Source organism: Lycorma delicatula, chromosome 2 (assembly GCF_047948215.1).
Source record: "Lycorma delicatula isolate Av1 chromosome 2, ASM4794821v1, whole genome shotgun sequence".
NCBI classification, from domain to species: Eukaryota; Metazoa; Arthropoda; class Insecta; order Hemiptera; family Fulgoridae; genus Lycorma; species Lycorma delicatula.
In genome coordinates, this window is record NC_134456.1 from 57,995,702 (window position 1) to 58,023,552 (window position 27,851).

At 29.4% G+C, this 27,851-nt stretch overlaps 1 protein-coding gene across 1 annotated transcript in view; it reads right to left on the bottom strand.

Annotated features, from left to right (window-relative positions):
- The window catches only part of LOC142318827 (uncharacterized), a 105,576-nt gene that overhangs the window by 63,734 nt on the left and 13,991 nt on the right, over positions 1 to 27,851 (bottom strand). The window contains exons 2-5 of the mRNA XM_075355349.1: positions 25,380 to 25,507; positions 18,969 to 19,073; positions 17,786 to 18,017; positions 5,994 to 6,298 (exon numbers count right to left, since the gene is read on the bottom strand). Coding sequence (XP_075211464.1) covers positions 5,994 to 6,298; positions 17,786 to 18,017; positions 18,969 to 18,980 — 549 coding nt within the window. The 5' untranslated portion in view covers positions 18,981 to 19,073; positions 25,380 to 25,507. The remainder of the gene's footprint in view (positions 1 to 5,993; positions 6,299 to 17,785; positions 18,018 to 18,968; positions 19,074 to 25,379; positions 25,508 to 27,851) is intronic.

Sequence of the window (27,851 nt, forward strand, 5' to 3'; positions counted from 1 at the left end):
GTATGGCTGTATCTCACCTGCATTTCAGTGGGCTTTGCATACTCATACACAAAATACATTTGGCTGAGTGTAGACAAACAAGGAATCTCTTTGTTCTTCACTTTCCCTGGTAAACCTGTAATCAGTTTCTGGTTATTCTAGAAAACCAGATCGTTTTTGGGTTGACTGTCAAGACATGTCACCTACAACCATTATAGTTATTGGCATGTAACATCTATTTTAAAATAACATATCTTAAACATTATACTGTTAATTTATTATAATATATATTTCATATTATTTGTCTGGCATTTAAATTAATGAACTATTTTAGTTTTGGTATTCCATTTTATGAATTTTATATTTATATTTTAACAGTATTTTTATTATTTTAACATTTTTTTGTTCTATGATCATTTATATAATCATATAAAAGTGAATTTTCTTCTTTTTTTGAATACTATTTGCATCATTATATTTCCTTTATTTATAAACACTTCAATATTCCTGTTACAAATTTGTGGTTTGTATTAATTTTGCAGATTTGTTTGTGTTTTGACATCAGATAAATTATTAATTTTATTTATCAATATTGGTTACTTGTAAATAATGTTCTGAAGCTCAGTAACGCTGGGGGAACGCTAATTAATTTAAAATTAGAAATGGATATGTCTAGCTGTAACCTATCAACCCATTGGGGGTTGGTCTAGTGGTTAAACTAACAACTTTGAAGTCGAGAGTTCTAAGGTTCAAATCCTAGTAAAGACAGTTACTTTTATACTAAAGATTTGAATACTAAATCATGGATACCTGTGTAATTTGATGCTTGGGTTTCAATTAACCACACATCTCAGGATGCTGTACAAGACTACAGAGTTCATACATATCATCCTCCTTTATCGTCTGAAATAATATCCCTTACTTCAAAGGTTCTGGAGGCTAACAGAAAAAAAGAAGAAAAGTTGTAACCTATCCATTTCTTGATCAAATGTTTATTCGGTCAGGGGATCATAGCATAATTACTACAAAAGTAAGTTAAGTGCAGGGATAAAAAAATTGGGCAATTACAAGTAGCATGACGAGATTATTATTTAATATTTTAGCCAAGAGTAAAACAATAATGCAGGTTCATACATCAATTTTTTCAGCAGAATGTATGAAGAAATAGATGATCTAATGATGAAAAAATTGGTGTAAAAGAGGTGATTTGCTAGTAATGATTGGATGCCATAGTAGGAGAAGGATAAAGAAGGGAAAGTAATTAGGAGAATACATAAGTCTGTGATGGTTGTGGTTTAGTTTTTGATAATTGAGTATTTTTTAGCACTGAATCCAAAAATAACCAATTTTTCTATCACAAATTTCAAAATTTGTAAAATGTTCAAAAATTGCAAAAATGTGTAATAAAATATATACATTTAAAAAAAAATAATTATACAATATATTCACTTTTTTGGCTTATATTCTTTATAGCTAGTCGAGTTGTCTGAAGAGGAGGGCAGGGGTTCATTTACCTCTTATTTCTAATGAAAAATGCTATAAAATAAGCCTAATTTCTATTATAGTGCATTTTTTAATTATTTATTTAATTAATGTTTTTGAGATACAACATGCCTTTGGAAACCACTCCCCCTCTTCACCCACCCTAAAAGACTAAAATGTAAAATACTTACAATTCAATGTGTCAAAGTTTGGACAGCTTGTACTTTGCTTCACGCTTTTCTTTCTATGTTCTCTATAGGGTTCATCTCGGCGTACATCTAGCAATAGTCTGCCATTATCGTAGTCAATTTTCCTTATCGCTTCTCAGCCTCTTGGCTAAGATCAAAGTGTAGTCCATTTTCCTTGATACCTCTTTTCCATTTCTTTCATGTCCTGATGAAATCTTTCACTCATATCTTGACTAATCACACCCAAATTTCTAGGAATGTCTTTGCAAATCGCACCCAGGTTTCCAGGAAAATAGTCCACATGTGAATTCCTTTTCAAGGAAGTGAACCTTGAAAAATATGCCTAAATTTTTATACTTTTGCAGCTTGTTCTGCTTTCCAAGATTGTTTTTCTGCAACTTCAGTTTGTTTCTCAAAATTACAATTTTGAAAAGTTTTCTAATGTCAGGACCAGTAAGACACCCTCTTGTAGTTTGGCAGTTATTAAGACTGAAAATTTGTCACAGATGTGTTTACAACATTTCTATCATCTTTTGGTAAGACTTTGACAAATTGCTTCAACAAGCCTAACTTAATATGCAGAGGTGGACGGAGAGAACTTTATTCAGATCTATGAGAGTTTTTCGGAGCACATTTTTGTTTGAGATTCTAACGAAGCTTATTTTGGCCAATCATTCCTTCAATGTTTCTCTGTCTCTGCTATCCATTCACAAAAAAGAAACAAGGAAACTTTGCGTATCCTCCTTGCTGTCCTAGGAACATTGATATTATTTTGAGATTGCCACACGTAATCCACTTATGATTATCGTATTTAATTTTATTGAAAACGAATTCCAAATTATCATAACAGTCTTATAAATGGACAGAATGTGCAATGGATATTGATATTCCGATTGTGAAGGACAACACCACAATACAGTCTCTGAATGGTATTTTCGTACAGAATGTTAAATAGAGTCAAAAGTCATATATCAGTGCATTTTGCTCTTTCGGAAAAATATGAAGAAAATACTTTTCTCTGTACCTGAACCAAGAAAATGAGGAGCCAGCTGCTAGCAGGTTCTTCTCTTTTAGCCTCAAACCAAGCAATTCTGAAAAATATATTTTCCACTGACAAAAACGTAATTGATCATGGAAGATGGAAAAAAAAAATTGATGTATGCTGATGGTTGAAACAGCACTGGGAGTAATTGTATGGTGCATGAGTGGCGCTGATAGCTGCCAATAAACATATTACATCTTGTCACAACCTCTCGGACTCCATGCATTCACTATGCAATGGAGAGCCAACTCTCCCGTAGTCTCATCTTCAACTCGCCCTCTGCTTCAGACCACTAACTGTTTAGCTATAAGAATGCACAGTATAAGCAAAAAAAGTGAATTTATTACATTGATTATAAAAAAAAAAGTTATGTCTATTTTACAGTATCACATTTTTGCAATTTTTCAACTTTACCAATTTCGAAATTTGCTATTTGTGAAAAATCCTGATATGATAGAAAAAATGAAGGTTATTTTTGCATTCAGCGCTAAAAAATACTAGGAATCAATTACCAAAAATTAAAAAATATTCCATAATCCAAATTTTGCAGGCTTGTGATATTAATTAGATAAGGAAAATGCAACAAGATCTTTGCTTTTAAAATATTTCACTAAGCATCTTTAAGTGACTGTGAACATCTTTTTAAAAATGATAGAAACATATCTTTGTTGATACAAAGAAAAGTTGAAAAAATATAGTACTTTAAAACAGTGCATGGAAAAATTAAGAGAAAACTGAGGAATAAACCTATAAACGTATTATCAAATTTATGAATAAATCTCTCCCTAACCATTGTTAAGGAGAGAAGAGATTTACAAGAGGCAAGTATATGTATAGAGGCAGTACTACATAGAGGGGGTGTAATTAATCAAATTTTTGGATGAGAGAAAAGAGAATGATACTTAGGATAGATATTTTTTAGAGTTAATATATTTACTTAGTCATTTTCCAGTTTTTGGGAAATATTTTTAATTTCAGTAGATAACAAAAAGATTAATTTTTCAATTTTATTTCTTCATTATTTTTTTAACTAGTTAATTGCTCAAAGTCAAATTTGCTCTATTCAATTTTTTTTCTACATTATTATTTCTTTAACCAGCTAATCATAAGTCAAATTTGTTGTACTCAGTGAAAATTAATCATAAAAAAATTATATTTACTTGTCTTTGTTATCACTGAAACAACATGATTGTAAGAGAAAAGCAGTAATTTGAAATTTATCATCAGTCGTTATATTTTTAGAAGAATTATGATCATTGTGATTCTAAATAATATGAATCTCTGTCTAATTCTTCTGAAGAGTACCTAATAAAACATTAGGTTCTATTATTTTACTTAATTAGATTAATATACAAGAACAGAACTTTTTAATTATGCACCAACAGAGATATTTAGTAATGTGCGATTGGCAGGCATTGTGTTCCTCATCACCTTCACTGTAACGTGTTCTATTGATATCTCATTTAGTTTTTGTTTTATTGTTGTTAGTAGCGATTTTTTAATGTACGATTTTCAGAGCACTAAAATTTTGCGTGAAACTGGGAGAAAAACTTTCACAGAAGCGTTTCAACTTTTGAAACAAGCATATGAGATTTAGAAGTTTTCACGATATAAAAGTGATTGACAGTCAACTGAATGAAGATGACCCTCAATCAGGAAGGACTTCTTGACACCCACATTCAGAAAATCAATGATCTGGTGCGTGTAAATTGCAGATAAGACTATCAGAGAAATTGCAGATAAGACTATCAGAGAAATTGCAGATGAGTTTAGTATCTCAATTGGATCAGTCATGACAATTTGACTGAAAAACTGAACATGCATGGAGTTGCAGCAAAGTTTGTTCCTCGTTTGATGACAGACAGCAGAAAGAACATTGAGTGGATGTTTGTCAGCAAATTCTTGAACAAGCCAATGACAATGAAACATTTGTGCAAAGGATCATAACGGGAGATGAAAGCTGGGTTTATAGCTATGACACTGAGACAGAAGTTCAATCATCACAGTAGATTGGCAAAGGATCTCCATACCTCACGAAAGTACACATCTTTCTTGATCCAATGTCAAGTGATGATCTCTGTTTTTTGATTTTAATGGAATTGTGCGTTTTGAATTCTTGCCTCAAGTTGAAAACAGTGAACCTTATGTACTATAAAGGCATTTTACAACTGTTTCATGAAAAATCTGCAAAAAGAGACTTGTGGTGAGACAACACTGATGGTTCTTCACTATGAAAATGCACCCGTACACTCAAGCTTTGTCAATTCGTCAGTTTTGTGCCAAAAATCAGATGACGAACACTTCCTCAATTTTCCTACTCACCAAACCTGGCTTCTTGCTATTTTTTCTTATTTCCGAAATTAAAATCAGTGAAAGGATGCAGTTTTAAGACTTGAGGACATTAAAGCAAATTTGTCACTGACCTTAAAGGCAATTTCAAATGAAGCTATCCAGGAGACTGCTTTGCAAAGTAGAAACACCGCTGGGAAAAGTTGTGTCAATAGGGAAGGGGAGGGCAGTACTGGGGGGAGGGATAAGGACCAATAATCTGTAAAATTAATAAAAAAAGATTAAAAAAATAATGTTTATTTTTTTTTTAACAGAGTGATAACAGTCACTGGGCACAGCAAAATAGAAAACTAAACGATTTTTATATAAGATTTTTTTTAAAGTTTATATAGTTAATTTACTAAGCATTTGGTACTGCTGGTATTAATACAATTTTATAAATTAAATTTCCACTTACCAACATTTAAGTGTAAATACTGGTACTTTCAGAGCTGTTGCTCTATCTTCAGGGATTTTCTAAAAGATGTTAATTTAAATTCAAATCTATAATCATTTTTAAATTAAACTGTTATGTTCATCATAATCAGTCGTCAAGAATAAAATTAATTCATATTTCATGTTTGTAAATAATTTAAGTAAGTAACATCATGTTTGTAAGATGTTTGCGACTACGTCAATAAGACAGTAACGTCATTTTTGCGACTATTATAATAGTCACAAACATGACAAATTAATTTTATTCTTGACGACAAGCTATTTTGAACATAACAGTTCAATTTAAAAACGATTTTTGATTTGAATTTAAATTAATATCTTTTAGAAAATCCCTGAAGATGGAGTAACAGCTCCATATATATATAAAATATATATTTTGTGCATAATATGCACAAAATATTTTATAATTTTGTCATATTTTTTAAGTTGGCTAGTGTTACTGAACTGATTAATGAAACTACAGAATCATACATATATCATTTTAATTATAAAATTAAAACATGCAACAAATAATTTACCTCTTTCTCATTGTCTGAATTATTGAGGCAAGTCGGAGTGTTACTAGCAGATGGTGATTTAGACTGAAAACTAGTAGCTGTAGATATGGGTGCTACAGATGCTGGAGAAATAGCTCTGCTGGACAGTGAGCTACCATGTGACCTACTGGGAGTGCTTTTTCTAGAATGACTTACTGCTGATGCTGCTAATGGTCGCAAAGTACTAGATTTAGGTATTTTTGTATGTGTAGAATACAGTCTTTCAGTTTTCTTTTCATCTCTATCTGTCACATTAGTACCTAACTTTGATGGAGTTTTTAGTCGCGCTATAAAACAAATTGAAAATATTAATCGGTGATATTTAATGTTAAATAATGAGTAGTAGTAATTAATGAGCTGTAGAATATACTATTACACAAACTAAATAAATAATATTACTTCAAATAATGTTTCTACCTGATTAGTAATAGTTACTGATTAGTTAAGTCTTTATACTGATTAGTTAGTATCAGTATAAAGAGGAGATAATTAATTTTCTTATATACCTTTTGTAAAGTTATCTGGCAGTAATTCTGAGGAAGAAAATTTACATTAACAGTTCTCCATTTTGAGGCAAATATAAAATAATTAGCAGCTCCTGAATTTTTGGTTTGAAGGTTTTTTGATCCCATGGGGAGTTTGAATTTTATATACTTTTTCTGCAGTACATTTGAAAACTAATTTAAAAAAATATAATAAAAAAAACTTTCCTGCTTTTCTTTTCCTGTGATTTACTATTTCCTTATTTCTGTATCTTCATATTTGACAATTATGAAAAAAAAAATATGCACAAAATAATAATTTCTTAAAATATTTTTTTGGCAGAATCTGAATTATAGTATGGTGAACAAAAAAGCTGTATAATTTTGACAAAAAATTGCTATAAAATATCTGATTTTTTTGTGCTTAATAAATTTGGACAAATCTATAACTTAGGTAATTACATAAATTAAATGCATCGCTGAATAAATAAATATACATGAGATTGCTTTAAAATGCACCGGCCTATATTAATCTTTAACAAGAGATGTTATTATTTGAGAAGTATTTTTTGTTTGTTTAACAATTCTGAAATTTCATGCGCAGAGTGATTCACATAGTGTTATAACCCCTTTTTGAGCTCATTTTACTAGCGAAAGCAATTGAAAATTTCATATAAATATGCGTCCGGAAATGCTACGTTATCGAGTTACGGCTAGCGAAAGATTTCGCCCTAATTCCTGAGTAAAGAGTGAAATAAAACCATACTTTAATTCTAGAAACCCAAATTAGGTAAACTGAAATGGTTTTTTCTTACCTGACAAATTGAATAATATAGGTTTCAGTACCATATCCGAGTAGTTTTCATTCCAGACAAAACAGAAAGATTTGTTTTTTCCGTTTATAACACAAAACGTTTTCAAATGGCTATTAAATGCGTAAAAAATTTATCATCAAAACTTTTAAAGAATTAAGTTCTGAAAAAATTTATGTAAAATAGCCCAATAAAAAACAAATACAAATTCAAGAAATCTGATCTTATTACTAACATTTATCGTATGAAAACTTTGAAATGTTAACTACAGAAATTTAAGTTAACAAAAACAATCGATAACTGTTAATTATAAGTGATAATTTTTCAAGAATCTGTCCTACTTCGATACATTTGGCTGCACTTTGGATTGCTAGCATTACTCTCCGCAATTCTGCACTACTTTCCTTGTTTTGTGCGGCTGTATCTTTAATCCGAGCAACCAACTCTCACGCGTATGAATTTTCTGTTTACACAATTTTTCATCCATCCCCCACACGCATAGGTGGCCAGGTGTGTGACCCGCCGCGACCCATCGCTCTGGAAATTGCTCATTTAACTACGTCGAACGTCACGTGAGAAGTGGGTAGGCGACACCACTGTACTGAAAGTACAGCGATATCTTGATGCTAGTGAAACATCAAATAGCAGAGGTAATTGTTCCTGAGGAATCCCCCAAGTAAATTTCGGAATTTAGATGTCCTGGGAGAACGAATGATCTAATTAGTAGCTAATCGTAAATTAGACCGTACCACGCGTTGATCGGTGTTTGAAATTACTATTGTGTGTAGACTGACTTCTCTCGAAGTGTGTTCGTTGTTAAGGTTATTATAATACCATCACGAGTAAACAGCCTTGTAACTTGTAATCAACAGTTGCAATATCGCAAACTAGGAGGAGGATCTCGTGGTTAAAGATTTTATATTCGTTGATTATGGTAACGATGCAGCTTGATGCAAGTATCCTCCACACCATAGACTGGAGACCTCCGAACCGTCGGGAAAGGCGTCGTGTACTAATATCTGAAGCGAGTTGAATAATTAAATAATGATGTGCAGAATGGTCGCAGTAGTACTAATGCTACTTAAAGTGTACCAATTTCTCGTAGCGTATGGAATAGTTTCTCTATTTTAAGATTTGGAACTCTGCGGTTAGGAAAACGTCTTTGATGTTCTGCAGCAGCAGCAGTTGCTGCAGAACACACACACACAGACACACACACACACAGCAACTATTCACAACAGTATCGCAGAACATGCAATACACTGATGACATAAAATGCGATGTTGGGTAGCTGATTCTATATTAAAAACTTAAGAAATCGTAATTTCTCAAATTTTCAATTTGACGGTGAATTCGAGAAATATATATATACCTTTATTGTCAGTATAACATACTACTGGCTTTATTTTATTTATATCTTTAATATAACGCATTTTTTGTTTTAATGCACTTTGTAGGAAAGCAAACATCTTTTGTTCATGTAAACACTTCTCGTTTTCGTACGGTAAGTATTAACATCAGATTTCTTTTACTTTTATTTGTTTTTTATTGGGTTGTTTTAGAATACAGTTTCAACTGGATAAATAGACCAGTCTCACACCACTATTCTGCACCTTTATTTTTTCTTCTATTCCAACTTTTATTCTGACAATTTCCTGTTAATTTTTATAACAACTCACAGATATAACAACTCCCAACTCACATATACTCATACTTATTTTCTTTTGTTATTCTCCATTCCTGTGTTACTAGTTGATCTAAATCTTCAATTCATTTTTTTACTATTATTTTTTTCTTTATAATCATTTATTCTCATATACTATGATTATTTAAATTCAAGTTCAACTGTAATTTTTCAGTCTCTCTGGCAAGATCATTCAGCATGTTGTGTTGTTAATTTCCTCTATCTCCCATTAAGAGTCAATCAACTTCATCCTGTTTAACCTTTCTCCATTTTAGTTCTTAAAAACCTCCTTTAGATTTAAACAATTTTGCTGACAGAATATCCTCTCTCTAAGCTTCTGTTTTAATATCAATAGATTCGGACACATTACAAACTTAATTCCTACTTTTAACAATTCTGTATTTTACATGGTCCATTAATGGTTTATTCTCTCTCTTATCCTAAAACTCCTTATTTGTTAGTTCAATATTGATTATAAAGATACTATCAAATATCTTATTAAAAATCAAGAAATATTAGACAATGTAAACAGATATTACCTTCTGCAACACAAAAATTGCATTGATTATACAGAAATTTCTGAAAGCCACCTGATCTACTAGAGAAGTGAGATTCAAACTCCATTATTAATTCAATTTGTAATAACAGCCATAAAACTTATACTTAACTGATAGTAGAATAATATGGCAATATCAGATTGGATTGCACTATTAATATAATATTTTTTTGTTCTACACAGAAGTTAAATACCCACCACAGTTCATCCTTCAGCTACTCCCTACCTACTTTTAACTATTCATTAATCATACAATCTAATCCTTCAATTTTTTCATTCATCATTCTTATGAGATTCTATACTTCCTAACTAAATTATATTCAAACATTTGAGAATTAGTCAAACATCCTCACTATTAGTCCATCGAATAATTCCTTGTAGAACTTGCACCTAAAATCTATTTCCTTGGTAGCAATTACTAACCTTTTTGCCTTCAACTACCTTCTTTGATGACTTCTATTTTGCCTTCTTTGACATCTTTTCAAATATTAGCCAGTCAATTCTATATTCTCTATTCCCACACAGTTTCCAAAGTATTATTCTGTGGCTTTAACATTTGCTCTGAACGCCCAATTGTCAATTACTATGTTAATTATGTCTTCCATATAGACATCCTCAATTTCCTTATCAGTCATTGTGCACTTTATTTCATTAAGTTTTTCCATCTAGACCTACTCCTCTCATTTTATTTACTTTTTTTTTGAAAGAAGGTGTTTGAAGAAAAATAAACACATTCCTCACTTTCATCCAAACTAAAACTACTATACAACCATCTCCTCTCAATTACTCCCTCTTACATTTGTATTATTGAGTAATTATATATCTTCCTCTACCATATTTTGTACAAAGTAATAAAATATTTCTACTTCCTCTTCTGTATTTTGTTTGTTAGTGCATACAATTGAATGATTTTTACTCTCCATCTATGTTTCCCTACAGGTTACCATGTTATTTTTGAAAATCTGTACAAATAACACTTCCTTGAAGAAAGCTGATTCACCACGTTGACATTTATAAAACAATCTGTACTTCATAACTGTCAGTTCAAATTTTCTCACAAATTTTTTCTCTAGTTTTTTTACTCTTTCCCCAGGTAACAAGTTTGATCCTATTAATAGTTCTATTAGTTTTTTAGTCTGATCTTCCCTTGTTTACTATTTACTACCCTTCATGCTCAACTATAATTACTGCTTTTCATTTCCTATATCAAATTTTTTTCTATCAGATAACATATTTCTGTTTTTTCCAGGATTAATTTGGCCTTTCTCCTAAAAATGCTTTTCATGTTCCTTTCCATCTTGCACAATCTTTTCGATCTATCATTATCTGTTATTTACTTCTCATGCAAATCTAAAAAAAATTTCAGTTTTGCATTTTCAGTATTTTGATTACTGGTTTAATTCATTTATCTTTTCCTATGTAGTAAAAAAAGCTCACCATTCCTTATCAAAATTTCACTATCTTAATTTATTTATCTCTGATATGCTTGATTTTATCCCTTACTCTTAGGGAATGCTTTTTTTCATTCCTTCAATCCTTCATTACTTCAATCTGTTTCTATTCATCACTTCTATCTTCCCCCATATACCTCATATTATAAATCTGTCTCATTAATATGGATTTATTTTCATTACTTTTATTACTCATCTTAAAGTTATCTTTCTCAAGTGTATCCACTCACAATTTCCTTTGTATCATCTAACAAACTGATAACCTTGTCCTACCACCTTTCTCCCATATTTATACCATAAATTGTTATTCTTTGTTATTATTTAACACAATTCCCTGTTCATGACTTTTCATTTCTCTAATTAAAGAATCAGTTCTCATATAAAAATGATAATTCATAACACTATGGACTGCATCTATAATCTTGTATTTGTCTTACTTTTTATTTTGTTAAAAATATTGTGAAAGTACAGACTTGCTTCGAACTAGTTTTCCTGTGCTACTCTGCCATTCTAATATTAGAATGTCAGATTTATACCTTTAAGATGATGTTAAATTAAGGATTGATAAATTAAAATTAAATCCTAAAAAATTAATACAAGTTACTGACACTAATAGTTATAAAAAATTAGGATTCAAAATTCTTGATTATTCTTTATTCAAATGTTCATGTAAGTTCATTTAAGATTTTTATAAAACTATAATTAATATATTGCATAAAATAAAAATAAAGAAAGGAGGAGTTAAGATTCAATTCCAGACAACTTTGAATTGAAATGTTGTTTGCAGGGTTACAGACTAATTCAGCCAATAAACTAAACAATTTTGTAAAATCATACACAAAATTTAAATACATCATCTAATCAGTACTATGTTTATACATATTGCTCTGGCTTCATATTGCCAGCAGCAACCACAATGCAGGGTGATAAAAATACTGTAAAACATCAGGTACCAAACATTACATTATGTCACATGAATGATACATCTCATCAGTATTTTATTTTTATTAAATACTTTGTCCAAGTTATTTTTGTTTAATTGTTTATCATTGGAAAATCAGATAATTTCCTAGGGGGAATACGTCAGTCTATCATAACCCCTGTAAAATTAAAAAGAAATTAGGCTTCTGTGATGTGAAATATACAATTGAATTCTAATAGAAATTATGAAAATATTAAAAATGGATACAAATAGAAAAAAAAAATTATTTTCTTTTTTAACAATTTTGATTTTGATTTTTTCATACTTCATACAACAGATAAAAGTAACCTTACAATAATTAAAATTATTTTGATGTAATTGTAGAAATGAATACCAACTGATGGTGTAGGATTCCACAAAAATTAAATATTGGTGTTTGGTAAGGTTACTCATGTATTTACTGTGTTTTGGTGGTTAAGTTTCAGTGGTCCAGTGGTCAATATGTTGAACTATTTGAATCTTTAAAAACAAATGTGTACACACACACACACACACACACACACACACACACACACACACATATATTATATATATGTATATATATATATATATATATATACACACATGAGCAGCTGTGCAGTCTATACCCATGTTATGATCGCAAGATCATTCATCAAATTGTTACTAGTGTATTAAAAAAGTAAGAGGAACAAATAGTAAATCTAAACATCCAGTACTGAAATTTGTCATGTGCTGTGTAGGGATAGTAACTCTTTGAGAATTACCAGAACTGCATTTTGTACTAACTGTAGAAGTTTAATCTGTAGATGAGGTAACTACCAAAGTTCAAAGTGAGGAGTAAAGTGGTACTACTTTTAAAGCAAGTACCTTCCTATGAACCTTATCTGATAACTCAAGGCAAATTAAATGATCTTGTTCAGGATTTGGATTTTCCAAAAAAAAGGCCAAGCTTTTAGGTTTTAGATTGAAAGGCTGGAATCTCTTTATAACCACCAGGAAGCATTTTGAAATTTCTACTCTGAAGCAAATAATTGAATATTGCAATAGTATTTGCACTGAAATGGATCTATACTTTATTATACAGCAGTGTGGAGACTGTTCATTAGTTGTTAGGAAACTACTCCAAAGGCTATCCTTTCACACAGTGGAACTAAATTTCCTTCCATTCAATTAGCTTGTCCAACTAACTATGAAGACATAAAATATTAAAATTCACTTGGAAAAATGTTAGTATCATAAGCATAGTTGGAATATATGTTGCGATTTAAGAGTCAATGCATTATTAATGAGTTTGCAATTTAGCTTTAGTAAATTTTATTGTTTCTTAGGCAGGTGTAATAGGTACAAGAAACTTATTTTTTATCTAGGACAGCAAGGCGTAAATCAAGTCATATCTGGACAGAAAAATGATGTACATCCTTCTGTAATCAATTACCTTTTGAAATTATTTTTTCTACCATATGCAAAAAACTTATCAAAGACTTTAGGTAATTGACAAAAATAGTGCTGGAGTTTCATTATTTGAAAAATCTCTTGTGATGCTAGAATGAAGATATAAATTTTGAAGATATGTTAAGTTTAAAAAATCAAGCATAGATTCTTTAACATCATTCATCATTAACTGCTACTTCTATGTAAAGATTAGTAAAGTAACAGGGATAGGGAACACCTATTCCCTATCCTACTGCTTCTTTCTTATGCTCTTCGATTATTACTGTTGCAGTTTGGTTCCTGTAAATGAAGTGATTGTTCTATCTCTACACTTGAACTCTAAATTTTTAAAATGCTGAACATTTTATTCCAGTTTACATTATCAAATGCCTTTTCTGTCTATAAATGCCATGTATGTTGGTTTGCTTTTCTTTAATCTTCCTTTTACAATTAATCTGAGCATTAAAATTGCCTCCCTTGTCCCTATACTTTTCCTGAAACCAAATTGCTCTTCTAACAATTCTTCCACTCTCCTCTCACTTCTGTACAGAATTCTGGTTAAAATTTTTGATGCATGAGTAGCTAAGCTAACTCTTCTGTATTCTTCACGTTTATCTGCTCCTGCTTTCTTTGGTATCATGACAACACTCTTTTTGAAGTCTGATGAAAGGGGGAACTTCCCCTTTTTTGTAATAATACATTAGATTTTAACTTATGTATCACAAAATTCTCCTTACTTTCCTGTATGCTCTGTCTATTTTACCAATGATCATTTCTCATTCCACCTCTGAACACTTCATCTACCCTTCTTCCGCTAATTTGCACTTCCTGTTTATAGTATTTCTTGATTGTCAATAGGTCCTTTTATCTTCTTCAACACTAGTACTCATACTTTCTATGCTCATCCATTAGCTGCAATATTTCCCCTAATATCCAAGGTTTTCCACCAGTTTTCTTTGTTCTGCCTAAAGTTCATTTCTGCAGATTTAAACATTTTCTTTATAACATTCTCCCATTCTTCTTCTATATTTTCTACCTTATCTTTTTTACTTAGACCTCTAGTGATGTCATCCTCAAAAATCTTCTTTACCTCCTCTTCCTCAAGCTTCTCTAAATTCTACAGATTCATCTGACACCTTTTCTTCAGCTTTCTAAACCCCAATTTACATTTCATTGTCACTAAATTATGGTTGCTATCAATTTCTGCTCCTGGATATGTTTTGCAGTCAACGAGTTGATTTCTTAATCTTTGCTTAACCATGATATATCTACCTGATACCTTGCAGTATCACCCAGCTTTTTCCATGTGTATATTCTTTTATTATGGTTTTTAAACTGGGTGTGATAATAAATAATAACTAAGTAGTGTTTCAATCAAAACTAAATAAGTCAGTCCCCTCTTCTTTTACCCACCTGTATTCATCCACAATATTTTCTTCCTTGCATTTTCTGATGCTTACATTCCAATCTTCAACTATTATTAAATTTTCATCCCCTCTTATGAGTTTAATTGCTTCATCAATTTCATTGTATACACACTACCTCATCATCATCATCATCATCATGGCCGCACTTGTAGACATATAGACATTAACAATTGTTGGCTTAGGTTTTGATTTTATCCTGATTATAATGACTATCGCTAAGCTTTTAGAAATATACTCCCTTCCCTATCTTCTTGTTCATTACAAAACCTACTCCTGCCTGCCCTTTATTTGACGCTGAGTTAATTATTCTAAAATCACCAGACCAAAAGTCGTTTTCTTCTGCCCACTGAAACTTGCTAATTCCTACTACATTACATTAACCTACCCATTATCTTCTATAAATTTTCTTACCTACCAACCTTTTTTAGACCAACATTCCACAGTCAGACTCTTAGAATGTAATTTTTTAATTTTCTGGTAACCCCTTCCCCAGCAGTCCACACTCAGAGATCCAAATAGGGGACTAGTTTACTTCTGAAATATTTTACCAAGGAAGGCACCTCCATCTTTGTTACATGAAAATACAGAGAGCTACATTTTCTTGGAAGAAAACAGCTGTAGTTTTCCATTGCTTTCAGCTGCGCAGTACTCAGAAGATATTGATATGGCCATTTAGGTCTTTCTTAAACTAAAATTTGCTTGATAACAAAGACTTAGAAATGATTAGTCATCATTGAAATGTTTCCTATTCCCATTTTTTCAAATATAAGCATATTAAAATCACATATTGCAAATCTTTTGAATCAGTTCAATTTGTTCTGTACAACTGTCAGCATCAGTGAGTTGCAAACATTTGTTCACCTTTCCACTGTATACTATTTGAGTAAAGTTATAACAGAAGTTTATATGTCCATTTTTAGTTTTTTTTTTTTTCATTAATATTTTTGTGATATTATATTTGAATAGTTTACTCGCGGAAAGTGAAATTTAAAAAAAATTGGGGGAACTAAACTACTCCATTGTCAATCATAGTGAAATTGTGGTTAATGTAAAGTTTATGAAAGAGGAAACAGAAAGATGGTGACTTTATAACCCTAAGAAAATTATATATTATATTATAAAATGATATATTATATTTGATCCTAAGAAAATTATAGAAGTGTTAGTGCAGCCAGAGACTGGTATCTTGAATATTTATCTCTAATATTTCTCTCTCTCTCTCTCTCTCTCTCTTAGGTCTAAAAATGAATTTAAAAAAAATGCAGCAGGTTCATCAGTGTCTTTTTAAACACCAAGGAGAATTTCTCAACAACCGAAAACAGTCACAGGTAATGGTTTTAATATCCATGTTATCTACAATACAATCAACCACTTCTACATTTCAAAAAAATGTTTATCTTCTGTTAATAAAATACTCAAAAAAACTGTAGGATGATGATGATGAGGTTTCATGGTCAAAGCCGATCATTTCATTGGATTGTGATATGGTTTATAAATGGACTAGAATAATCTACTAACTCCGTATTGGTTGAAAGGTTTGATATTCGGTACCAAAGATATACGTATTTAAAAAAAAATTCTGAATTTAGAAAAAAACTAATTGACAAATAGTTTTTATAGATAAAATGTACATCCATAGCAATCATTTGCAAAAAAATGTGGGTTGGAAAATTTAATATGGCAGAATGTTTGAAAAAACATGGTAGTAAAAGAGATTTTGAATGCATGTGGAATGATGGGACCACCGTGTTATGAACTACGCTAACTTCTCTAAATGGGTTCAAAATAAATTACTCCTTATAAATAAATAATTACTCCTTATAATTACTCAAAATAAACTACCTAAAGCTTCAGTTTTAATCTCAAATTGCCTTGAAGCGCAGTTGTATAATGTTATCAAGGAAAACAAAAAGCACTGCAAGAAATATGCCATTGACAAAGATTTTAAAAGAAAAACACCAAAATGTTTTAAGGCTGCCTCCCTTACCACCCTCAACTAAATCCTATTGAACTGATGTGGGGTGATGTAAAAAACTGAGCTGGAAACCCAACATAACTTTCATGTTAAACTAGGTATTTTAGTAAACACAGTGAAATCTTTTGTAATATGTTTAGATGAAAATAACGAAAGTGATACTGATGACAACGGTTTTTATGACAGAGATCCAGATATTAGCGCTGAAGCTGTAAGTGGAGTAGAGGAATGTTATATTTGTCTGGTGCTACGATATTTGTAAATAATTTTTATAGAAGTTATATCAAGAGATATTTCAGAACTGCATTGGACCAAATACTTATAGTATAACACACAATTCTACAACATTTCCCTATAAAATAAGATAATTAGGCATATTATAAAATAAGTATTATTAATAAGATAATAATTAACTGTAGGTTTTTCAGTTTAAAACATTGAATTATTATTAACACAACCACTCACCGATTGTGGGAGAGCTCTACTAATTATTGAACCGGCCTGTACACACTATCTACACACGCAAGTGAAATGCCTATAGTAGTAAAACACACGATTTCTCTCTTTTAGAAAACAATTTTTGGAAACATCCTGAAAACTGGATGCTAGTACTTTATGCCTAGTCTGCTGACATCAGATTTTCAGGATACCAGCAGTTAAGTAAAGAAGATTTTCAGGATGTTAGCATCAAGAAGGTTAAATAATGAATTCATTTATTTAATATATTTTAAGTTTTTAATCCCTACAACTGAAAATAGAGTTCAATTGTTCAAGAGCAGAAGACATTAACCATGTTTTAAATTTAAGGATCCATCTGAGTATAAGAATGGCATAAAAAATAACGCTGGCTAAATTCTAAACTTGAAAAAGGTGTTTAGAGTGGTAAGAGTAACATGACTTACAAATATTAAAAAAAACAAGTGATTTTGCTTTTTTCTTTATTATGCATCATATTGCATGCCACAGTCTACCAGAAAATTATAAAGAAAATATTAAGAAATATTAATACTCACTAAATATTGGTATTTGGGATCTTAATGTTCTTGTACTACTACTGGTAGAACAATCTCTAGATAAGGATTTTCTTGATTTTTCAGTAACATGAGCAGTTTGGCTACTAACTTTTGTAACTTCTTCAGGAGATTTTTGAGGAAGTGTAGATTTCTCTGTATCTGATGAAGTTTTTCCCCAATCTACTACAGGTGGTTTTTTCACTTCAATTAATGGTGTTGTATCATTTTGAGTCTACAACAACAATTTTTAGCATGATTAAAAACATGTAAAGGATATCCACATTTAAAAATAATATTTAATCTGTTTTATTTTGTTAAAAGTAATTCAATTTATAATATTTTCTATCTTTCATAATTCACTATCTTTCATAATTCTTAAACAATTAGTGGTTTAATTTTAAGTCTGTCATTTCTAAGCTTGGGTGTATGTAAATTTAACTAATAATGCACATGTGTCTGCAACAAATAACAGTTAATGTTAGTTATATATACATGCCATTCAAAATTATAACAAATTACAATTAATTTGGAAAATTATGTTATAATAACAATAGAAAACTTCTGATGACAATGGGTGTCAATACTGTTAACTTTATCCACAATTAAAAATCCTGCCACTGCACATAGTTTTAGATACGTTGAGGCAGGTTGTAGTCAACTCCCACTACAATGAAGCATCTGTCCGTTTGTACAAAAGTTCGAACTTAACTGTTCTGATATGTTTATACTTGATAACTGAAATTCAAAACACTGATTCTCAGTGTTTTTCTAACTAATGTCACTTTTTAGAAAAAATAATATATCACAGGATCCATTACATAAATGTGTAATCAGATAAGAAAATTATCATTTTAATAAAGTTGTTTTATAACTTCGAGAAGTTATTTTAAACTTTGAGAATTATTGAATTCAGAGTAGAATAATCAGAGAATTATTGATATATTTAAGTAATATTTAAAGGGATCAGGAATGTTACACACATTCAGATACTTGTGCAAGTTGTTTCACAGTTTTTAAATTCATCATTAACACATGCTTAGAATGTATTCTTTGAGTTCTCATATGCTCCTTTTCAGGGAAAAAAGTCTTATCCCAAAGAATATATTATTACCCATTTTTAAACATTTTATTAATCACACTATAATAATCTAGTGCACATATGTTGCAAATAAATAAATTTGACCTCATTTGACATGCTCAGAAGAGTTTCTTGAACAGAGACGGGTCTTCCAGAAGACACATCCTTTGAGTCTGGCGTTATTGTGGTAGCAGATCTTTTAAGTTTTTTCTGAAATATAAAAAAGACCAAAGTATTATATATATCTTATGTAATTTAAAAAAAATGATACACAATGTAGCTTAATAAGAAGAAATAACTATTTCTTATTCATTAGGTGAAAATTTAATCATTGAAATTCAGTAATATAATCATTAGACATTACAGACTTTTGTAAAAATGTATATCCTTGTAAAAAATGTATTCCCTAAAGAATGTATGTAATTTATTGTTTATAAAAATATTCTCATTTTTTGGTGCAACCAAGAATCTTGTATTCTCATATAATGGTTTACATTATGTACAATGGTACATTAATCTACAGATATAATGTAATTATATCATAGAACATGGAAGTAATTTGGTCATATAGGTTATTAGTTCTTTATAAAATTATTACAACAAAATTAACAGTATTTAAAATTGTCAGTATTTGCTGCAACTTATACAGAATTTATCAAACTACTCATGGGCACAGTAACAATTGAGTTTTTTTTAGCTTTTTCATTTATCGAGAACAATTATTATCAAAATTTTTACTTTCAACTCTAGTTTAATTGAAATGCTAATGTGCACTGATTATAATTTTCAGCATTAAACAGTTTTAATAAAAATTATTTATAGTTATTTCTTATAAATTATTTCTTCTTTAAAAATTCATTCTTCTTTATTACTTCCCACTGATTTGATTATAATTTACAATGTATCTTTGAATGTGATCTCAATTATCCATTTTCACAATTTCATTTCTATATTTAAAAAAAATAATTGTCTACCTATTAAATCATTTTTTATATGACAATTTTTGAGTAGTTTATTATTATTATTATTTTGATTCATTAAAAATAAGATTTAGAATTCAAGACATACTTTGTCAAAATATTAATGAATGGTTTACCTAAATGAGTAATAAAACAGACCAGACATTCTTTGTTATAATTGTGTATCACATCCCTCAATTTGTTTTCTTATTTTATTTTTTAGTTCATTTAACATTTATCTAAATATTCACTAAAAATGTTTAAATGATGAAAAAACCAATCTAACAAGAAGGTATTAAATATTTTCCTAACCGGATGTAAAACCTGATAATGAATTCTCAGCTTTAATTTGAATAATACTGTGAATTACCCTAATTATCTGAAAATTAGTTTTATGTTTTGTAGTATTAATTCTTCATTGCACATTTACTTTTTTTAATATTGTCTTTTTTTAATATTTTTTTAATATTTACATTTTTTACTTTTTTTGAACATCTTTCAATATTAATTTTAACATTAATAAATTTACATATTTCATACTTTTTCCATGTTAACTTTTTTGAGATTTATCTTATGGAATAAAAATAAGAGTACTAAAATAATTTAAGCTATTCAATGCTTTCTATAAAATGTTATTTTTCTTCTGCTTTAAATTTATACTGTAGGTTTACAATATTTTTCAAACTAGATGTAACATCAAACAGAGTTAACCTCAACTCACCAACCTCTCAGATGGACATTTATTGCTAGTATGTAATACACATCTCCTACATTTGGCAGATAAATTTTGAAGGGATATTTATATAACTAAATCATAAACGGTTGAAACATTTGCTGAGTAATCATACAGTTTAAAATTAATTTCTAAACTTATTCATTCTTATTTATCTTAGTGAGGTGGATCCACCATGGTGTCTTTAGTTTAGATGTAATTGCTTTATTTTTTAAACTTGTGAAAATTTAACATATAATTAAATTTGGTTTTGATTGCTATTGGAGTTGTAAATATTAAAGGACAATTTAGGTGGCAATATGTGAACTACTTATTGTTATAAGTGAAAAATAATTTTAAATACTTTAAAAATATATTTACATATGAGTTAACAAAAACACAATACTAAAAACATTAAAATATACACTAACCTCTATAAAACAAAAACTGGAAACTAAAATTAAAAACAAATTATTTACTATATTTAATGATTTTTCAGTAATGAAACAAATTTTGAGTTTCAAGACTTGTTGATAAAATTTCAGTTGACTGACAGAACAACTTTTCATGAGAGAAGACTTCACCTTTGCAGTGCAAGGTCTCTTTGAAAGTATTAGACCTAAGTAAATTTAAATGACAGAAGGGGCTACACCATAACTTGCTACTAGAACTGTTATGTAATTATTTGTCATAAGCAGTTACAAAGATTTTCTACTACATTGAAAATTTAAAACCACAAGTTTCGAAGTTGGCTTTTTATATTTTCTTAATATCTCCTAATACAGAACAATCCATAGCATTTTCTTTCTCAGCAGTATTTGAATTCTGTACAGTGTCTTCTGTACTTACACAGTGTCTACAGTGAAATTGTGTCCATTAGTAGAATATTACTTTTTAATAAATACAATGTTCATGTAATACTATAACAAATTTAACTACTTACATGTAAAGTATTTATAATAAATGATTTTGAAAATGTTATTGAAGAATCAGTGTATTTCTTTTTCAAGTTTAAATAAATTGACATAATATATTAATTCAGTACCAAGAGTTTCTGTTTAACATGAGTATTACTTTAAATACTTTTGGGATTACTTTTTTTTGGGATGAGGGCCCTCTAACTTATCCCATTTATCCCTTCCCATCGCTAATGTTGTGGTTCAACCATTTATTTTACTTTGCAGTTTCTTAAATTAGGTTTGTTTTCGTTTTAGTTTTATAGATAACTTGTTATATTTTACTTTCAATTTATTTTTTGCTTCTTACTTTATATGTTTGTAAATTCTTTCTCTTGCTTCTGCTTAGTTTTAACAAAGAAATATGTTACAGATTTTTTCTTATGTTCTTTTATGTTTTAACCTTTTGATGTTTTCTAATTAGGTTTAAAAGTGTTTCTTTACTGCTTTCATCTAAGCACTTTTTTCACTTCACTTTAAATAAAAATTTTGATTTCAATTAAAATTTTTTTATTAAAGTTTAGCTCTGGGACAAAATTTAAAAGAAATTTTAATAAAATGATTTTAAGCAGAAAATTGAGAAATATTGTTAATTTTTTTTGTTTAATCATGAAACAATAAGTGAGAAAAATTGACTAAGTGCTGAAAATCAAAAGATGTCTAATATAGACAGATACAATTTATGTTAACATCCCTTTAATCTGGCTGTAGTATATTCTTTTCTATCAGCTAACTTTTTTCTAAAAACATAACTTTTTCTAACTTAATATCATATCAAGCAGTTTCAATAATTTGTCTTTCTCTCTCTCTCTCTCTCTCTCTCTCTCTCTCTCTCTCTCTCTCTCTCTCTCTCTCTCTCTCTCTCTCTCTCTCTCTCTTTCTCTCTCTCTCTCTCTCTCTTACCATTCTCTGTACCTTCTACAACAACCTTTAACAAACTGTCTCTTTCTGCAACACATATCCAATCCAGTTTCTTTTTATATTTCTCAATGACTGCAGTCAAATTACTTTTAAATTTGTGATGATTTTCTTTTTGACAGTCACTAGTGAAAAATATGCAAAACTTCAAGTTTTAAGGGAAAACTAATACAAATTATTTTAATATATTTTTAAAAGTTTTAACTTGTTTCCAGTTACTCCAACAGCCTCATTAAGCAGGTGATGGTGATACATTTTTCCAGTTGGGCATCCGCTATATGTTGTTGCTCTTGAAAGATTTATTTGAAATTGAGAAGAAAAGTGAAAGGTGTACTAGGATTGAGTCTATTCATGTAGTGTTAGTAGATTTTTATGATGTTTACTATTATACACATTAACATCCCTTTGTTGGGTTGGGATTAAAATATCTTTTTTAGTTTATATGTAAATTTTGCTATTTCATTATCATAAGCCTATTTTTTTGATCATGGGATAGATGTTTTATCTCTAAACTGTAAATTGACTAAACTGTAAACTGTTGTCTCCATCTGTTTCTGTTCCATGCTTTTCTTTTCATCTCATCATAACCTTCACTACCCCTTATGTAATTTATTAACTTCAGCTTCTTCCATCTTCTCTTTTTTCACATTCAATGGAGCCATCAAGAACTGTATTATTCCTTTTCTCCTACTATATGTCCAATCAAGTTTCTTTTTCTCCTTCTGATAGTCGCCAGTATTGTTCTATTTTCTTTTATTCTTCTTAGCACTTCTACTTACTATTTCCTCGCATCTCAAAAGTCTCAATTTTATGTTTTTCCTTTTTTTCCAGTGTCCATGTTTCACTTTTGTACAAAAGTATACTCAAGAAAGTAAAAAAGTAAAAAGTATACATTTTACCTATATCTTCCTCAGGTTCAGATCCATGTTGCTGCAGAATCAGTTTTCTTTCTAAAAAAGACTTCCTTTGTCATTGCAATTCTAGTCTTAATCTCTTCTTTACTCTTTCAGTCTTTACTTAGTTCTGTTCCAAGATATCTGAATTTTTTACTTGTTCAATTTTTCTTTCTGCTGTTACAATATCTGTCTTTCTTTCATTTACAATTTAAATTTTTGTTTTACTCATTTATTTTAATCTCATTCTTTCATCCCTACTTCCAATGCTTTTATCATTCCTTGTAATATCCGAGTGTCTTCTTAAAGATGATCTCTCATAGATGATTTTATCCTTGACTACATTTACTCTGCTGGTTCATTTTCCCTTTTACCTTGAGTAAAAGGAATTTACAGAATATGATCACTTCCTATATCTATTTTCAATGAATGATCTATCCGAATGCAAGACCCATCTGTTGGTCTTGTCCAAATTATCTTCTTGTTTAAGATTTTAAGTTATGAATAAATCCTTCTCTTGGCAAAATTCAACCAGGCTCTTTTTCTTTCATTTTGTGTTCTCAATCCAAACTTGCCCACTGTCTTTCCATTTTCGCCTTCACCCACTACCACTCCATTTCAGTCCCCCATAATTATTCTGTTCATTTTTCTAATAACTCCACAATGTTATTATACATATTTTCAATATCTTCATCCTTAATACTCTGACGTTGGCATGCACACCTGAAATATTACTTTTGGCAATATTCCATTCCTTAAAGCAGTTACTCATCCATTTTATCAATTTTGGATGATAAGAGTAATTACTTTAATTGAGCAAATATTATGTTAGTGGTATACCAAATTATTCATTAATGTATTAACTTAAGTGGTTCATGTAACATAAACCCTGGACACATCTTAAACAAAACGCATAAAAATTTTTCTTGATTACACCATCAAAATACCAATGTAACTAAAACAATTTAAAATTATATATAAAGTCAGAAATGGCAGACAGCTCAAACCACCTCACTTCACATAACTACAAACTTTAGAATCATAAGCCAGAGATTTCTTGATTTTTATTTCACTTATACAAATTTAAGTATTATGTACTCAGAGAACAATTTTAAAGTATATAAATTGTCTAAGTTTAAACATTTTTTCAAATTTAAAAACTACTTGTTAAAATATTCCTGAACAAAACCAGAACAAATTCATTGCCAAGTCAAACACAGTACAATAGGTATTTAAATATACTACCTATACAGAAGGTTCTATCTTAAATAATGGAATGAAAACAAAGATACAACAAACATTTAAAACTACTTCATACCTACCGACTCAACATTTGCCAAACACCACATAAAAATATAACAAATCTACCAGTATTTATGATAACTTGATGTTCTACATATGCATGGACGCATACACATAATAACCTCAAGAACATAATAGAATATATTAAACAAATTACATACTAAAATAAAAAAGCATAATTCAACACCTTTGTATTTTATAAGACATGATCTTTGTGTGGTATTTCTAATCGAAAAAAAGCTAAAAATAATATCAGCTGACCCCCAGAATACAATGTACAGTTTGTCAGTGAGGATGGCCACAAAATGATCTAAATACATGCGAGATAAAAAAATGCCTATTTTTTAAATTAAATTAAATTAAAAAATATTTAACATAAAATTAACAAAATTGTTCAGAATATCATTGAACAAGTAGTTTTCTAGTTAACCACTTGAAGTTCAGTCTGGCAAGAGCAAAATCATCGATCATTATCCCAGATATGTGTAGTATAAATGTGCAAGAAAGAAAACAGACTGAATTTTAAGTTACACTTACACAGAACAGTGGTGCACTGGGATCCAATACTCCTCCATATAGTATTCCTTCATATTATATACTCGTTTGTGTCCTTCTGTCAGTTTGTTCTTAACAAGATTGTACACACTGGTATTCGAATATTTCCCGCCACTATATTTTGATCTTGGTTTACAGGAGTTAAAAATTGTATTTATTTGTCATTACATGATAAACCATTTATTACAAATAAAAAATGAAAAACTTACAGCAAAACTTACAGCTAACGTGGTTTTATTCACAGACAAAGGACTGACAGGTCGACTGTTTGTAGGTGCTTTGGAAGGTGCTTCATTTTTAACTTCAGTGGGCTTTTCTTTACTTTCTGCAGTTGGGGGACTGGGATCATCTGAGGAATAAAATTAAAAATATTTATATTCACAATGTTTTATAACTAAGACTCCCACAGTGATTTAGCCACTTTTATGCTAGTAGATTTTAATCACTGATTCACAGGACAATACTAGTTCACTTAACGGCAATAGTGAAAGTACTAGTTCAGTAAACACGCCTCTCACTACTGGCATTTCATCCTTGCTTCATTTCACACAATAGTTTTTTAAGATGCTACTACCACATACATCACATCATATCTATTAAAAATATGTGCAGTTTTAATACTGTTCATAATAGTGCAGTAAAACCAGAAATTGAGAAATTTATAATCATCAGCTTTTTCAATATTTGTTAAATGTTACCCAAATATAAGGTCTAAATATTTTTTAAATATTTTTTCAAGAAAAAAGTTCAAAGAGAGCTGATTGAACTTTTTTCCATAACAAAAATTGTTTCTTTTAGCAAATTAAAAAAAAAAAAAAAAAAAAACTGTTAGCAAGCTACTTTACATGTTAATTCTTTAGTGGTAAGACATTTTTATTTTATTGATAGTGACTTAATTTCCATTAATTTTGTTCTTATTTACATATAATCCCGTAGAATTTATTTTATTGCTAAAATAATACATTATAAAAACATATACAGAGAGCTTATCTAGTGTGAATCTGATTATTACATTTTCCTGATATAAGTTATTTTTTTGTGTGCCTATTATTTTCATTCAATATGTTTAATTTATTTTTACTTTGCAGGATTTAGTGTAAATTTATTTAGTCTGCAACAAAATCAAACCATACTGGATTTTTGCTTTGAAGATCTTAAATAAAATGCTCAAATTATCTTTATATCAAATTTCATTCTGAAATATATCTTTGGCTACTTTATGGACAAACTAGATAATAAAGAAAAAAAAAATCTTATGAAAAAATGATAATTATACAAAGATTATTAAAAAATTAGAATTAATTTTGGTAATTATTTAGTTGAGGTGCCTCACCCCGAAATCACAAAAACATATCAAATTCATTCAAAATTAATATTTATTAATTTAATGATGTATTTTGGGTGTCGGAAAATAGAAAATTAGTAAAAATTTACATAGCGATACAAATAAAAAAAAAACAAAAACTCGAACAAAAACGCAACAGAACTACTAAAAACGAACAACAAAACGAAAAAGTAACAGAAATATTAACGAAAACTGAAATAATAACCATGAATACTCGGAGCAAGAAAAACGCAACTGCAATCATCAAAAGCTGAACCTAACCTAATTATTTATTACTTAAATAATCATTTACCAATTAAACATTTTCACAATCAATTAAACATTCTGTTGATTAGTCAAGGTTAGCGAGCGAAGCGAGCGTGGGTTAAATTTGGTTAGATTATATTATTTATTTTCATGTTTATATCTTTAAATATAATGTTTCACTATGATTTTATTATCTATTTTATTTCACAAATTATTAGTATTTTTTTCGATTTTAATTGTGTTATGTTATTTGTATCACTATGTAAATTTTTACTAATTTTCTATTTTCCGACGAAAATAGGTGCCGAGGGTGGGCACCTCAACTGAATTATTACCTTAATTTTATTAAAAAGACTTAATTATAAGCTTGTAGTTTATTCTATTTTTCATACAGATTGAGCTAACATATCAGATTAAAATTTTGATTTCCAGCATTAAAATTTAAAAAAAAATAACATTAATTCATAGTTTTCCACTAGGAAAAACTCTCAGATTGGACATATCAGGCCAAATAAATGATTTCATGATTAGAATAGACATAGCTCTATAAGCAAGTCATTTATTGTTACAATATCAAGTACACTTTGTAACAAATAATTTTAAAAAGTATATAAACTGCAATGAATAATAAAATAATTTAAAACTGTATTTACTTTCATTAGTATATAATTATTTTTGTAGTAACGTAACGATTTTACAGTCAATTTCGCTAGGTCATAGATTAAACAAATTACATATTCAATGTTTTAGTAGTGATAAAAGTTTTAGATAGATTGATGGTTTATAAAAGACGATGGAATAAAATATAATTTAACAAATGTACGTTAAGTAATTTTTTCTTGCCTTTAGATGATAAAAAAAAAGTTACCTTGTAAAAGCCCTCTACTAAGTACAGATTACGTCGATAAAGTAAGTATTTTCAAGTAGTTAATATTGATGATATAAATCTTCCATCTAAAAAATCTTACACTTAATTTATGCGATAAACTTTAATACCGTCCGGAAACACTCTTTAAAAAAAGGAATTATTGAATCTGCCCTTTAGTAAAGAATAAGATGTCATTAGAAAAAAAAACAAACAAGGAAAAGAAAAATAAGTCTT